General features: G+C 42.0%; 1 protein-coding gene across 1 annotated transcript in view; it reads right to left on the reverse strand.

The window, feature by feature from the left end:
• Dnah7 (dynein, axonemal, heavy chain 7) overlaps window positions 1-17,841 on the reverse strand; it is a 305,586-nt gene that overhangs the window by 70,899 nt on the left and 216,846 nt on the right. The window contains 2 exon segments of the mRNA NM_001419550.1: window positions 6,577-6,912; window positions 14,454-14,587. Coding sequence (NP_001406479.1) covers window positions 6,577-6,912; window positions 14,454-14,587 — 470 coding nt within the window.

Genomic DNA, 17,841 nt, shown 5'->3' on the forward strand with positions numbered 1-17,841 from the left:
TATTTACAAGTCTCAGCAAATTATAGCTACAATATGGTCTACTGAACCGCTTCTATAAGTTCTGTTATAGAAGAATATTGATGGAAGTAGCAGGGACACAAAAATCCTCTGTGCACATGTGTGCTCACACACGTGTGCACATTTATGTTTGTGTACTTATTTAGAAAAGGTTGCAGTTTGACCCCTTTAATAAAACAACACCCTACTTAGATCTTTTTCTGCATTTTCCTTTTTTTGTTTCTGTTTTAGTGTTTCCTATGTAAACACTGATTCATCAACTTCAATAAATAACACTTTGTTATGGCAATTTCACGGTATATACCATAGTGTTCATGATATAGTATTATTCTTGGTGCCACAGTTAGATGATCATGAAGCATAGCCATCAAAAGGCAAATATGGAGTACATGTATATATTTCAGTAAGAGGAATAAGAAGGAATACTAGAGCAGTGGTAAGATTTGAACAAAACCGTCTTTGGTAGGCAGGCTTGTGTGAACAGTCCCATGCTTCCTGTACTTTGGGGGATAGTTGAGTTTAATAACTGCTAAACTTCCACAAACGCCATGTTTATCCATAGCTGGGAGATCACAAATCATTTCTATAATAATTTGTTCTCTCTAATCTTGGATCAGCAGGTAGCTTTTCAGTTGGAACTCTTATTTTGCCGGGGTAAATGATGGAAAGGGCTATCCCAAAGGATCTTGGTACAGCAAGGGAGTACACACAAATGTTTGCCCCCAGCAGTTGCATTCCATGTGCATGAATTGGCACCAAAGCCGTGCATGGGGATGCTCGTCCACAGCAAACATCCATTGTGGCCCAGACTGAAAGTCCGTGTTCTCAACAGCAGAAGGGACCAATAGTTTTAGGTACAGTGTCAGGCCAAACAAATGTTTAAAAAGTAAGCGGAAAAGCTTCTTCCTCCTGTTGAAAATAAAGGGATAGTCCACCCCTTACCTCTATCTTCTTAGAGCCTCAAATTAAAGAACTTAATATTTTCTAAGTATTTTCTACTCTCTGATGCGTACTTTTTGTCTTTTTTTTATTGGATATTTTTCTATTTACATTTTTTGATATTTTTATATTTACATTTCAAATGTTATTCCCTTTCCCGGTTTCCCACCCACAAACACCCTATCCCATCCTCCCTCACCCTTCTTCTATGAGGGTTTTCCTTCTCTCCAACCACTTCCTACTTCCTGCCTCCACACCCTGACATTCCCCTACACTGGGGAGTCCACCCTTGGCAGTACCAAGGGCTTCTCCTCCTCGCATTGGTGCCCAGCAAGGATATCATATGCTACATATGCAGCTGGAGCCATGAGTCTGTTCATATGTACTCTTTGGTTAGTGGTTTAGTCCCTGAAAGCTCTGGTTGGTTGATATTGTTGTTCTTACGGTGTTGCAAGCCTCTTCAGCTCCTTCAATCCTTTCTCAAACTCCTCTAACAGGACCCCATTCTCAGTTCAGGTTTGCTGCTAGCATCCACCTCTGTATTTGTCACGCTCTGCCTGAGCCTCTCAGGAGACAACTATATCAGACTCCTGTCAACATGCACTACTTGGCTTCATCAATATTGTCTAGTTTTGGTGGCTATATACATATGGACTGGATCCCCAGGTGGAGCAGACTCTGGATGGCCATTCTTTCAGTCTCTACTCCAAACTTTGTCTCCACATCTCCTCCTATGAATAGTTTTGTTCTCCCTTCTAAGAAAGACTGAACATCCACACTTTGGACATCCTTCTTCTTGAGCTTCATGTGGTGTGTGGATTGTATCTTGGGTAATCTGAGCTTTTGAACTAATATCCACTTATCAGTGAATCAGTGAGTGCATACCATGTGTGTTTCTTTCTGATTGGGTTACCTGAGTATGATATTTTCTAGTTCCATCCATTTGCCTATGAATTTCATGAAGTCATTGTTTTTGATAGCTGAGTAGTACTCCATTGTGTAGATGTACCACATTTTTTTAATCCATTTCTCTGTTGAGGGACATCTGGGTTCTTTCTTGCAATCCCACCAACAATGGAGGAGTGTTCCTCTTTCTCCACATCCTCACCAGCATCTGTTTTCACCTGAATTTTTAATCTTAGCCATTCTGACTGGTGTGAGGTGGAATCTCAGGGTTGTTTTGATTTCCATTTCCCTGATAACTAAGGATATTGAATATTTCTTTAGGTGCTTCTCAGCCATTTGATATTACTAAACTGAGAATTCTTTGTTTAGCTCTGCACCCCATTTTTAATAGGGTTATTTGACTCTCTGGAGTCTAATTTCTTGGGTTCTTTGTATATATTGGACATTAGCCCTCTATAAGGTGTAGAATTGGTAAAGATCTTTTCCCAATCTGTTGGTTGCCGTTTTGTCCTAATGACAGTGTCCTTTGCCTTACAGAAGCTCTTGATCTTAGAGCATGAGCCATTGGTGTTTTGTTCATGAAATTTCCCCCAGTGCCCATGTGTTCGAGGCTCTTCTCCACTTTTTCTTGTATTAGTTTGAGTGTATCTGATTTTATGTGAAGGTCCTTGATCCACTTGGACCCTTCTGCAAGCCTGTGTGTCAGCATTCCTGTTTTCTTTCAGCCAGATCTGGGTACAAATAGCTGTAGGATCAGGTCAACTCCAGGTGCAGGCAGAAACCAGAAGGGTCCTGCCCCTGACTGCCCCTAGGTTCCTGTGTCCAGAGGGCTGTAGGCAGGTTCCTCTTGGGCCAGGAATTTGAGCTCATCTGAGCTCTCAGGATTGTCCGTACATCTGAGAGTCCAGCTCCCTCCCCACAGGATTTGGGTACAGAAAGCTATGGGACCAGTTCAGCTCTGGGCCCAGGCAGAAACCGAAAAGTTCCTCTCTCTCTCTCTCTCTCTCTCTCTCTCTCTCTCTCTCTCTCTCTCTCTCTCTCTCTCCCTTTCTCTCTCTCTCTCTCTCTCTCTCTCTCTCTCTCTCTGATGCTTTTAAACTCTTTGATTTTATTTATTGTTTCATGTGTGAGAGATAGGTGTGGACACAGTCAGAGGCCGACTTTCAGGAGTCCCTTCTCCTTTCACCATGGGTCTGGGTTCACCATGGAACTCAGCCAGGATTGCAAGGCAAGTGTTGTTACCTAGTGAATTTATATTATAGAGAAATGTTATATTATTTAGAAATAATATTTCATAATCATATAATATTTAGAAATGTATATGCTGGAAAAAATCACTTCAAAACCTAGTCAGGACTTGCTTTAAGACCCAGGAGTATCTTAAATCTCTGCCAAAGTCCATCCTGGAAGCATTGCTTTGAAGCATAAACCCAATGCCGGACGCCCTAACTTCACCAGGCTCCTTGCTTTATGGTGCAAAGTCATCTCCTCCTATGTAAGTGTGAAAAGTTTGTTCTTCCTCTTACTAAGTTAATTCGCTAACACAGATGGTCCCTCAGTTAGCAGGCAGAGTGAGGATGAACTATGCGTGACTCTGTGCTCGGTTACTGTAAGGCATAAGACTACGATGTTCTTTGAAATCTCCCTGCAGATTGCCTGTGATGCATAGCACACTCTGGTTTAATGCTTATTCAGTTTTCAAACTTAATGCCTTTCTGGAGAGCATGCCTGGGTTAGGAGAAGATTTAGATTTTAATTAGCCTTCCCTAACAATAAGTACACATTTAACAATGAAAGCTGCACTACACGAAATGATACTTGTGCGTTCCACAGATAAGGGGTTGAGTGTAAAATGCCAGCCCTAGAGAACACCTTCGATGGGTCTATTTAGACAAGCTTCTAAAACAGGCTAATCTGTTCCTGGTGCTGCAGGCTGGACAGTGGCTGCCTTGCCACTGGGAGGGACTGCAAAGGGCACTGTTAATGCTGTCTGCCTGGAAGCTGGGTGCTAGCTACACAGGCACGCACGCTTGCCAAAGCTCATTTCTGCACATTTCTGTAGGCACAATGGAATCTTCAAGGAAAATTCTAATTTCAGATTCTCTATTAGTCTTTCCATACTTCTAGTCCCACGTACAGTTTTCATCGCTTACAGATAAAGGATTTTAACTACAAATAGAAAGCTGTGTTTGTTTTCTATATTTTTATCCAAATCATGTATTAAGGTAAAAGGTATTTGCTTTTCTTTAATTTCAATGGCTTTGTTACTGGTATGAAAAGAAAGACAGCTTGGATGAGTCTAATTTGGTGTGTGCGCGTGTGTGTGCACACACACACAGACATACACACACAGACACACACACACACACACACAGACACACACACACAATCGGTTTGAAGCATGGAATCATTGTAACTTTTCAGTCCTGTACTAAAAACTCTGCTCTGCAGGGGTGATCAGAGCAATTCTCTCCTCAGACTCCAGGGAATAGCTAGACTTTAAACTAAGTAAAAGATAACATTGTGGGGGCTATTGTTTGTTTGTTTGTATAGTTTTCTGTTTTGCTTGGTTTAGTTTGTTGTTTGTTGTTAGTTTTGTTTTTGCTTTTCGTTCATTCTTTTTTTTTCCCAAGACAGAGTTTCACTGTGTAGCCCTGGCTGTCTTGAAACTGTACCGTGTAGACCAGGCTAACCTCAAATCCACAGAGCTCTACCTGCCTCTGCACTGTGCAGCCATCGCCCAGATAGCTATTGTGCTGAGCAAGGTTAAGATTGAGAACTGCACTGAAAGGAACGTGGTGAGAGAGAGAGAGATGACTCAGCAGCTATAATACCCTATCCACACAAGCCTGAGGACCTGAGTTCAGATTCATAGAGGTCAGAAAGCTGGGTGTGGTAGTGCATGATTATAATATGCGACACTGGGACAGGGAAAGCCCTCTGCTACCCAAGATCAGCTAGCCTGGAGTACGCAGTACTGAACAACCAGAGTCCTGGCCTTAAACAGGAACAAAGGTAGGGATCAACTCCTAAGGTTGTCCTCTAATCCCGATGTGTGATAGGCTACTGCCCTCACAGGAAAGCATGCATCACACACACACACACACACACACACACACACACACAAACACACACACACACACAGAGTGATCAAAATTAAAAAAAAAAAAATCCTGTCCCAGAACTTCAAACCCAGTGTAGAAAACAGATGTGTGTGTTTAATTAACTGGAAACATATGGAATTTTTTTTAAAAGATCACCTACATTGTTTTTCTTCAGTAAGCCTCACTAACTTGAAAACTTCAAGGACTAGGAACAAACACTGAACATTAAAAACAATGCCAAAGTGAAAACTTCTCTCATTAACAAGTCAAATGAATTTTATCCTCGCATTGACTTGAGCTTAAACAAGATCTCAATGTTTGGTTTCTGACCCCAAGACAAGGGACTGAGCTGCATGTTTTATGTATCAAAGCAGACCTGGCCTCCAGGTCCTTCCAGCATCCTTCAGTCCCTACCTGGTATAACTTGCCTTCAACTTTGAATTTTCCAGCCCAGGGGCTGGACTGCCCTTCCCTCAGAAAAATCTTCTGTATAACCAAGACATTTTGGTTTCTTGCTCTTCTTTTTTTCTCTTCTCTCTGCACAAGTGCTCCTTTCTCTCCTTTTCTATCCCTCTGCTACCCCTTCCCTTCTCCCCATGGTTACTTCCTAGGCTTTGATTCTTGGGGCCAGTGAACTCACCACCTGAGAGCAGCTTCCCCATACACCTACCTTTAACATAATCTAATCCGGCTCCAATTGGTTCATTTCACTCATGGCTAAGAAATAACCTATTGCTTAATGCTTTTGCTTCTTATATACTATTCAATAATAAATATGTTTTGTATAAACAATCATAATATAAAAGACGTTGTGTAATTATCAAAGACAATCAATATCAGATTTTTGGGTTTGCTCTGATATCTGGCAGAGTTTTGATGTGGTAAACCCACATGTAAAACTATCCTTTCAGAGGTAACTGAGAGAGTCTGCTTATCACTGGAGGCCAAAACCCCTCTTCCAGTCCCTGCATTCAGTGATGGATTTTGCAAAGGATAAACAAAGCTAATTGCCTCCTTTTTCTAGAATTATATTACAGTCCTACTAAGGTTCAGTGTTGGTGCAGGATATCGCAAGACCAAGTTGTCAGCACAAAGGAAAGAGCAGGGAATAAGAGACAAACAGAAGTGACAGAAGAGAGGGGGAGGGGGAAATAAAGGAGAGGGGAAGACAGAGGACTACCTCTGGATAAAGAGGAGACAGAAGTCCACATAGGAAAATGTCGATTTATGAAGATGAGGGGGAAAACCCAGTGTTTGATATCTAATTTTATTTGGGCATTTAATTAGGTGAGCCAAAGTGGGCCTTCGACTGCTGGACTTTATACTTTGATGGCTGGACCTTGGTAGTCAGCTTCAGGAAGAGGAAGGGTTTGCAGCAAGGCAGAGGGAACGGGAGAGACGGGCAAGGCCTGCCAGAGCTTGAGCTGACTAAAATCCATTCACCTCCAGCTCTGTAAACCCAGCTAAAGCTACGCACACCTGTTCTATTTCTGGGAAAATGGTGAGTCAGGCTCCCCTAAGGTTCATGGATGTGACATCCACGCCATTCTGAAATGATAATCAAAACTGTCATTTCCCCTAATGTAAGATTAACATTCCCCTTACACACCTTTGTGATAAGATGTCTGATTTCTCCGAATTTTCAATGGACAGGATGAACAGGTTAATAAACCAGGTCAGTGAATACTGGTACATGGGCTCGATGTTGGCTAGATCAGCGATGGAGAAGAACAGGATGGAAGAATGGACGGCGATGGGCCGATAGCCCATGCGGGTGTTGTCGATCTTTTTCTCCGTCTCCTCAGCCACTTCCTGCTTCTGAGAAATCTCATTAGCCAAAGCCTTGGAGGAAGATAATATCTTAATCGCAGTCTCATCTTCTAATATATTGCCTTCTGAAGATGAGAGAACTTCTAAAATCTTGTCTTCTATTTCCTTTAACTGCCTAGAATGAAGTACAGCTTTATCAGAAAAAAAAAATGGTTTAAAAATGACTTAAAGCTGCCGCCGCAGAGAGCCCTTGGGCAGCACCCGGCGAGCAAACTTGAGCCTCGGGACCACAGGTAAGACCAACTTGTCTGCTGCAAGAGAGCTGCCTGGTGATATCGGGACACACAGAGGCAGAGTTCATCTAGGACCGGGCACGTCCTGTGTTTACCGGAAGTCCCACGCCCGCGGATCCCGGGCCCGCAGCAGCTCTCTGCTCCCAGACCCTGTGGGAAGGACACTTCACCGCCTGATCAGGTGGGCACTCCTGAGGCTGCAGAGCCGAAGAGACCACCAACACTGCCCACCCCTGCCCACATCCCTGGCCCAAGAGGAAACTGTATAAGGCCTCTGGGCTCCCGTGGGGGAGGGCCCAGGAGCGGCAGGACCCCTGCCTGAGACACCACCGGAACCTGAGGGAAACTGACCGGATAAACAGTTCTCTGCATCCAAATCCCGTGGGAGGGAGAGCTAAACCTTCAGAGAGGCAGACAAGCCTGGGAAACCAGAAGAGACTGCTCTCTGTACATATATCTCGGACGCCAGAGGAAAACACCAAAGGCCATCTGGAACCCTGGTGCACTGAAGCTCCCGGAAGGGGCGGCACAGGTCTTCCTGGTTGCTGCCGCCGCAGAGAGCCCTTGGGCAGCACCCCCCGAGCAAACTTGAGCCTCGGGACCACAGGTAAGACCAACTTGTCTGCTGCAAGAAAGCTGCCTGGTGAACTCAAGACACAGGCCCACAGGAACAGCTGAAGACCTGTAGAGAGGAAAAACTACACGCCCGAAAGCAGAACACTCTGTCCCCATAACTGGCTGAAAGAAAACAGGAAAACAGGTCTACAGCACTCCTGACACACAGGCTGATAGGACAGTCTAGCCACTGTCAGAAATAGCAGAACAAAGTAACACTAGAGATAATCTGATGGCGAGAGGCAAGCGCAGGAACCCAAGCAACAGAAACCAAGACTACATGCCATCATCGGAGCCCAATTCTCCCACCAAAACAAACATGGAATATCCAAACACACCAGAAAAGCAAGACCTAGTTTCAAAATCATATTTGATCATGATGCTAAAGGACTTCAAGAAAGACATGAACACACTTAGGGAAACACAGGAAAACATTAATAAACAAGTAGAAGCCTACAGAGAGGAATCGCAAAAATCCCTGAAAGAATTCCAGGAAAACACAATCAAACAGTTGAAGGAATTAAAAATGGAAATAGAAGCAATCAAGAAAGAACACATGGAAACAACCCTGGATATAGAAAACCAAAAGAAGAGACAAGGAGCTGTAGATACAAGCCTCACCAACAGAATTCAAGAGATGGAAGAGAAAATCACAGGAGCAGAAGATTCCATAGAAATCATTGACTCAACTGTGAAAGATAATGTAAAGCAGAAAAAGCTACTGGTCCAAAACATACAGGAAATCCAGGACTCAATGAGAAGATCAAACCTAAGGATAATAGGTATAGAAGAGAGTGAAGACTCCCAGCTCAAAGGACCAGTAAATATCTTCAACAAAATCATAGAAGAAAACTTCCCTAACCTAAAAAAAGAGATACCCATAGGAATACAAGATGCCTACAGAACTACAAATAGATTGGACCAGAAAAGAAACACCTCCCGTCACATAATAGTCAAAACACCAAATGCACAAAATAAAGAAAGAATATTAAAAGCAGTAAGGGAAAAAGGTCAAGTAACATATAAAGGCAGACCTATCAGAATCACACCAGACTTCTCGCCAGAAACTATGAAGGCCAGAAGATCCTGGACTGATGTCATACAGACCCTAAGAGAACACAAATGCCAGCCCAGGTTACTGTATCCTGCAAAACTCTAAATTAACATAGATGGAGAAACCAAGATATTCCATGACAAAACCAAATTTACACAATATCTTTCTACAAATCCAGCACTACAAAGGATAATAAATGGTAAAGCCCAACATAAGGAGGCAAGCTATACCCTAGAAGAAGCAAGAAACTAATCGTCTTGGCAACAAAACAAAGAGAATGAAAGCACACAAACATAACCTCACATCCAAATATGAATATAACGGGAAGCAATAATCACTATTCCTTAATATCTCTCAACATCAATGGCCTCAACTCCCCAATAAAAAGAAATAGATTAACAAACTGGATACGCAACGAGGACCCTGCATTCTGCTGCCTACAGGAAACACACCTCAGAGACAAAGACAGATACTACCTCAGAGTGAAAGGCTGGAAAACAACTTTCCAAGCAAATGGTCAGAAGAAGCAAGCTGGAGTAGCCATTCTAATATCAAATAAAATCAATTTTCAACTAAAAGTCATCAAAAAAGATAAGGAAGGACACTTCATATTCATCAAAGGAAAAATCCACCAAGATGAACTCTCAATCCTAAATATCTATGCCCCAAATACAAGGGCACCTACATATGTAAAAGAAACCTTACTAAAGCTCAAAACACACATTGGACCTCACACAATAATAGTGGGAGATTTCAACACCCCACTCTCATCAATGGACAGATCATGGAAACAGAAATTAAACAGAGATGTAGACAGACTAAGAGAAGTCATGAGCCAAATGGACCTAACGGATATTTATAGAACATTCTATCCTAAAGCAAAAGGATATACCTTCTTCTCAGCTCCTCATGGTACTTTCTCCAAAATTGACCATATAATTGGTCAAAAAACGGGCCTCAACAGGTACAGAAAGATAGAAATAATCCCATGCGTGCTATCGGACCACCACGGCCTAAAACTGGTCTTCAATAACAATCAAGGAAGAATGTCCACATACACGTGGAAATTGAACAATGCTCTACTCAATGATAACCTGGTCAAGGAAGAAATAAAGAAAGAAATTAAAAACTTTTTAGAATTTAATGAAAAAGAAGGTACAACATACCCAAACTTATGGGACACAATGAAAGCTGTGCTAAGAGGAAAACTCATAGCGCTGAGTGCCTACAGAAAGAAACAGGAAAGAGCATATGTCAGCAGCTTGACAGCACACCTAAAAGCTCTAGAACAAAAAGAAGCAAATACACCCAGGAGGAGTAGAAGGCAGGAAATAATCAAACTCAGAGCTGAAATCAACCAAGTAGAAACAAAAAGGACCATAGAAAGAATCAACAGAACCAAAAGTTGGTTCTTTGAGAAAATCAACAAGATAGATAAACCCTTAGCCAGACTAACGAGAGGACACAGAGAGTGCGTCCAAATTAACAAAATCAGAAATGAAAAGGGAGACATAACAACAGATTCAGAGGAAATTCAAAAAATCATCAGATCTTACTACAAAAACCTATATTCAACAAAACTTGAAAATCTTCAGGAAATGGACAATTTCCTAGACAGATACCAGGTACCGAAGTTAAATCAGGAACAGATAAACCAGTTAAACAACCCCATAACTCCTAAGGAAATAGAAGCAGTCATTAAAGGTCTCCCAACCAAAAAGAGCCCAGGTCCAGACAGGTTTAGTGCAGTATTCTATCAAACCTTCATAGAAGACCTCATACCAATATTATCCAAACTATTCCACAAAGTTGAAACAGATGGATCACTACCGAATACCTTCTACGAAGCCACAATTACCCTTATACCTAAACCACACAAAGACACAACAAAGAAAGAGAACTTCAGACCAATTTCCCTTATGAATATCGACCCAAAAATACTCAACAAAATTCTGGCAAACCGAATCCAAGAGCACATCAAAACAATCATCCACCATGATCAAGTAGGCTTCATCCCAGGCATGCAGGGATGGTTTAATATACGGAAAACCATCAACGTGATCCATTATATAAACAAACTGAAAGAACAAAACCACATGATCATTTCATTAGATGCTGAGAAAGCATTTGACAAAATTCAACACCCCTTCATGATAAAAGTCCTGGAAAGAATAGGAATTCAAGGCCCATACCTGAACATGGTAAAAGCCATATACAGCAAACCAGTTGCTAACATTAAACTAAATGGAGAGAAACTTGAAGCAATCCCACTAAAATCAGGGACTAGACAAGGCTGCCCACTCTCTCCCTACTTATTCAATATAGTTCTTGAAGTTCTAGCCAGAGCAATCAGACAACAAAAGGATGTTAAGGGGATACAGATCAGAAAAGAAGAAGTCAAAATATCACTATTTGCAGATGATATGATAGTATATTTAAGTGATCCCAAAAGTTCCACCAGAGAACTACTAAAGCTGATAAACAACTTCAGCAAAGTGGCTGGGTATAAAATTAACTCAAATAAATCAGTTGCCTTCCTCTATACAAAAGAGAAACAAGCCGAGAAAGAAATTAGGGAAACTACACCCTTCATAATAGACCCAAATAATATAAAGTACCTCGGAGTGACTTTAACAAAGCAAGTAAAAGATCTGTACAATAAGAACCTCAAGACACTGAAGAAGGAAATTGAAGAAGACCTCAGAAGATGGAAAGACCTCCCATGCTCATGGATTGGCAGGATTAATATAGTAAAAATGGCCATTTTACCAAAAGCAATCTACAGATTCAATGCAATCCCCATCAAAATACCAATCCAATTCTTCAAATAGTTAGACAGAACAATTTGCAAATTCATCTGGAATAACAAAAAACCCAGGATAGCTAAAGCTATCCTCAACAATGAAAGGACTTCAGGGGGAATCACTATCCCTGAACTCAAGCAGTATTACAGAGCAATAGTGATAAAAACTGCATGGTATTGGTACAGAGACAGACAGATAGACCAATGGAATAGAATTGAAGACCCAGAAATGAACCCACACACCTATGGTCACTTGATTTTTGACAAAGGAGCCAAAACCATCCAATGGAAAAAAGATAGCATTTTCAGCAAATGGTGCTGGTTCAACTGGAGGTCAACGTGTAGAAGAATGCAGATCGATCCATGCTTATCACCCTGTACAAAGCTTAAGTCCAAGTGGATCAAGGACCTCCACATCAAACCAGGCACACTCAAACTAATAGAAGAAAAACTAGGGAAGCATCTGGAACACATGGGCACTGGAAAAAATTTCCTGAACAAAACACCAATGGCTTATGCTCTAAGATTAAGAATTGACAAATGGGATCTCATAAAACTGCAAAGCTTCTGTAAGGCAAAGGACACTGTGGTTAGGACAAAACGACAACCAACAGATTGGGAAAAGATCTTTACCAATCCTACAACAGATGAGGCCTTATATCCAAAATATACAAAGAACTCAAGAAGTTAGACCACAGGGAAACAAATAACCCTATTAAAAAATGGGGCTCAGAGCTAAACAAAGAATTCACAGCTGAGGAATGCCGAATGGCGGAGAAACACCTAAAGAAATGTTCAACATCTTTAGTCATAAGGGAAATGCAAATCAAAACAACCCTGAGATTTCACCTCACACCAGTGAGAATGGCTAAGATCAAAAACTCAGGGGACAACAGATGCTGGCGAGGATGTGGAGAAAGAGGAACACTCCTCCATTGTTGGTGGGATTGCAAACTGGTACAACCATTCTGGAAATCAGTCTGGAGGATCCTCAGAAAATTGGACATTGAACTGCCTGAGGATCCAGCTATACCTCTCTTGGGCATATACCCAAAAGATGCCCCAACATATAAAAAAGACACGTGCTCCACTATGTTCATTGCAGCCTTATTTATAATAGCCAGAAGCTGGAAAGAACCCAGATGCCCTTCAACAGAGGAATGGATACAGAAAATGTGGTACATCTACGCAATGGAATATTACTCAGCTATCAATAACAACGAGTTTATGAAATTCGTAGGCAAATGGTTGGAACTGGAAAATATCATCCTGAGTGAGCTAACCCAAACACAGAAAGACATACATGGTATGCACTCACTGATAAGTGGCTATTAGCCCAAATGCTTGAATTACCCTAGATGCCTAGAACAAATGAAACTCAAGACGGATGATCAAAATGTGAATGCTTCACTCCTTCTTTAAAAGGGGAACAAGAATACCCTTGGCAGGGAAGAGAGAGGCAAAGATTAAAACAGAGACTGAAGGAACACCCATTCAGAGCCTGCCCCACATGTGGCCCATGCATATACAGCCACCCAATTAGACAAGATGGATGAAGCAAAGAAGTGCAGACCAACAGGAGCCGGATGTAGATCGCTCCTGAGAGACACAGCCAGAATACAGCAAATACAGAGGCGAATGCCAGCAGCAAACCACTGAACTGAGAATAGGACCCCCGTTGAAGGAATCAGAGAAAGAACTGGAAGAGCTTGAAGGGGCTCGAGACCCCATATGTACAACAATGCCAAGCAACCAGAGCTTCCAGGGACTAAGCCACTACCTAAAGACTATACATGGACTGACCCTGGACTCTGACCTCATAGGTAGCAATGAATATCCTAGTAAGAGCACCAGTGGAAGGGGAAGCCCTGGGTCCTGCTAAGACTGAACCCCCAGTGAACTAGACTGTTGGGGGGAGGGGGACAATGGGGGTAGGGTGGGGAGGGGAACACCGATAAGAAAGGGGAGGGGGGAGGGGGATGTTTGCCCGGAAACTGGGAAAGGGAATAACACTCGAAATGTATATAAGAAATACTCAAGTTAATAATAAAAAAAAAATGACTTAAAATATGCAGTCTTTTCTAAGAAACAGACCGTGTAAGCTAAAGAAATGTGTCGTACCGTGACAATTACCTGAAAAAGAGATGCTGCAAGATCAATTTCTTATCTTGTGAAATGTCAGTAAGACATGGCCTTCCTGCTCAGCTCCCGTTAATGATCAGTCACGTGATAACCCGAGGGAGATGGGGCAAGCCAATCTCCTTTTGCTACCCAGTACCTCTGCTCAGAAGGAACTCAAGGTACCACTCCATTGACTTCCTGAATTGTTACATGGTTTAGAGAGTTTAATGTGACATAGATACTATGCCCCAAAGAAAACAGATCATTTTGGTTGCACAGTGAACCCAGAAACTTCGGCGCAGCACCGAGGAACTGAAGACTCATGCTCACATCTGTGGCAAGCCTCCCTACTCTTCCCTGTCTGAGAAAAAGACTCAGCAGTGCAGTTTTCTAAGTTAATGCAGAGGCTCTGTAGGCCCTGCATTAAAACTTTTCCATATGGGGGAGGAGCTGGAGAGACAGCTCGGCAGTTAAGCGTACGTTGCCCTTCCAGGACTAAGGATCAAATCCCAGCACCCATACCAGGCAGCTCACAATTGTCTGTAACTCCATTTCCAATGGCTCCTCTGCCATTCTCATCTTTTTCCGGTCTCTACCCGCAAGTCACACAGACACATACATATGTAAATAAATACAAAAATTTAACCTTAAACCAAATTCCCATTTGAGATATATATATATATATATATAATATATAATGTATATATTCAATCTAACTATATATATTCAATATATATATAATATATTCAATCTAACTAAATAGATGCTTAAATGTACTTTACTATAACCACAAAATAAATAATCATTCTGTATTTCATGATGTTCCAAACCTTTTGTTCTCAGCTCCTTGCAGTATCAAGGCTTGCTTTTCTTCTTCAAGGTCTGGCCTTTCCCGAGCCACTACAATTCCCAAAAGCTGATCCTGCATTCCCTCGGGAGTTATCATGAAGTTTAATAATGTGACCTATAAGTGAAAGAATGTGTTTTGAAAATGCACTGTTTTTTCCACTAAGAATGCTTCTGTGTGTGCGATTGAAGGTTCCATTCATTGAACACATATTGTGACAGTCACATGAATGAAAATAGAATTCACAGAGATGAGAGCCAGCAACAGTACAGGCAAGCCTGACTGTTGGATTAAAACCCATAAAAGCTTGTGACAGTCAGAAATCAAATGCTTATAACAGTCTATGCATTCCTAATTCCAACAGGTCCAATTTCTGATGATTCTTTTATTTTCCTTTTTGTAAACCAGATTTTTACTTATTTATTTGCATTTCAAATGTTATGCTCTTTCCCGGTTTCCCGTTCATAAACCCCTATTCCATTCCCCTCCCCCCTGCTTCTATGAGGGTGTTCCCCCACCCACTCACCTACCCCTTCCTGCCTCTCCACCCTGACATTCCCTGACACTGGGAGGTCCAGCCTTGGCAGGACCAAGGACGTCTCCTCCCATTAGGGCCCAACAAGGCCATCCTCTGCTTCATATGCAGCTGCAGCCATGGGTCTGTCCATGTGTACTCTTTGGATGGTGGTTTAGTCCCTGGGAGCTCCGGTTGGTTGGTATTGTTGTTCTTAAGGGGTTGCAAGCCCCTTCAGTTCCTTCAATCCTTTCTATAACTCCTCCAATGGGGACCCCACTCTCAGTTCAATGGTTGGCTGTGAGCATCCGCCTCTATATTTGTCAGGCTCTGGATGAGCCTCGCAGGAGACAGTTATATCAGGCTCCTGTCAGCAGCATTCACTTCCTGGCATCAGCAATATTGTCTGGGTTTGGTGGCTGGAGACATATATATATATGTGGGGGGGGGGGGGCTGGATCCCCATGTGGGACAGGCTCTGGATGGCCTTCAGTCTCTGCTCCAAACTTTGTCTCCATATCTCCTCCTATGAATATTTTTCCCCCTTCTAAGAGAGACTGAACATCCACACTTTGGACATCCTTCTTCTTGAGCTTCATGTGGTGTGTGGATTATATCTTGGGTAATCCGAGCTTTTGAACTAATATCCACTTATCAGTGAATCAGTGAACGCATACCATGTGTGTTTCTTTGTGACTGGGTTACCTCACTCAGGATGATATTTCCTAGTTCCATTCATTTGCCCATGAATTTCATGAAGTCATTGTTTTTGATAGCTGAGTAGTACTCCTTGTGTAGATGTACCACATTTTCTGTATCCATTTCTCTGTTGAAGGACAACTGGGTTCTTTCCAGCTTCTGGCTATTATAAATAAGGCTGCTATGAGCGTAATGGAGCATGTGTCCTTGCTATATGTTGGAGCATCTTTTGGGTATATACCCAGGAGTGGTATAGCTGGGTCCTCAGGTAGTATTATGTCCAATTTTCTGAGGAGCCGCCAGACTGATTTTCAGTGTGGTTGCACCAGTTTGCAATGGAGGAGTGTTCCTCTTTCTTCACATCCTCACCCTCATTTGTTGTCACCTGAGTTTTTGATCTTAGCCATTCTGACTGGTGTGAGGTGGAATCTCAGGGTTGTTTTGATTTGCATTTCCCCGATGACTAAGGATGTTGAACATTCTTATGGTGCTTCTTAGCTATTCGATATTCCTTAGTTGAGAATTCTTTGTTTAGCTTTGTACCCCATTTTTAATAGGGTTATTTGATTCTTTGGAGTCTAACTTCTTGAGTTCTTTTCATATATTGGATATTAAACCTCTATCAGATGTAGGATTGGCAAGGCCAATGATTCTTTAACAGTGAAATCAGTTAAAATGAGGTTGGAAACAACTCTTACTGTAGGCTAGACTGATTCTCTTTTTAAGGTTTCTTAAAGGTGTCATATGAAACAAACTTAAGAGAGACAAGAAGAGAGAACACTGCTCTGATATGCTGTGTGTGAAGTATTTTTCTGTTAATGAGCTTAATGAGCCACTATCCTGCAGGAAGGAACATTAGGAAATTTACCTGTTCACAGTGCCCATCATGGGTTATCTGCTGATAGCCACTCTGTCCAGGTACCTAGTTAGTGGAGAGGCTAGTGTGGTTGTGCACACCCATACATAGAACACATCTTTAAAATTATCTCTTTCTTGGTACTTCCCAATAAATGTTAATTTAATGTTCTCCAGAAAACTATTCCTAGTCCCCGCAGCTCTAGAGTGATCTTTATGCGTCACAATTACACTTGCTGAAAATAGTGTTTCCCCTCTCAGTGTCACCTCAGCCCTCTGTAACCTGCTCCCTCTCTTCCCAGTCCCTCTGTACCCACCAATATTCATGGCAGTAAAACAGCAACTGTCCAGTTCTGGTCACCAAATAATCTAGAAGTCAACAAATAACTACTTGAGTTTGGCTTCCTTTGAAATTCTCACTTAATTGGTTTTTATATATTTGCTAGTGTGCTGCCTGTTGTTTTTGAATAAAACCTCAATTGCTCAAGTTTACCAATGAAGACTCCAGAGCCAGATGTTGGGTGAAACCCTGCCAGCTCCAAGAGGCGAAGGAAGCACCCAAACGACCTTCCTCCTCAGCTGACATCCTAGAATGAACCCCTTCTCTCATACTATCTCAGAAAGACTCCTTCAAACTAAATGTTCCTTCTTTTTACTTCCTGTATGTCTCGCTATCCATTCTCCTGCCTCCCTCTTACTCTCCATGGTTCTTTTCTTAATAACCCTATGTTCACTTTCATCAACTGTTTGCTCTGCTCTGCTTTTTTATCTGTGGTTGACTTTATTTAACCCTGTTTAGAATATTCAAGCAGAAAGCTTTTAGATTAAAGGTATGTCCTAAGGCTGAGCAACACAACAGCTAAAACAGGATTTTCCTGTAAATAATACAATCTCAGGGTTCACAGTGTAATATCCTGCAACAGTTGCCCACACACCTTAGGGTCTGAAACCTCAGAAGACTCTGAAGACATCCTCCTCTACTTCTGTTCATTGTCTTTTCATCTACACTATGAAATGATGGTGGAGTCCCAAACTACAGACTGTTAGATGCCTGCTTGCACTTCTGTTGCATATGACCTGGCTATACCACTCCTGGGTATTTACTCAAAGGGCTCCTGGTCAACTAATTACAGAGAACTGTGCACACTGATACAGCACTATGCAGAATAGCTAAACTATGGGACCAACTTAGGTATCCAACCACAGAGGGATAGATCAGGAAAATGTCATGCATATATGTAATGGCATATTTTCAACTGCAAAGAATAAAAGAGAAAGAGAAAGGAGGAAGAGGAAGACGTAG

The sequence above is a fragment of the Rattus norvegicus genome, chromosome 9 (genome assembly GCF_021556685.1).
Source record: "Rattus norvegicus strain SHRSP/BbbUtx chromosome 9, alternate assembly SHRSP_T2T, whole genome shotgun sequence".
NCBI lineage: Eukaryota > Metazoa > Chordata > Mammalia > Rodentia > Muridae > Rattus > Rattus norvegicus.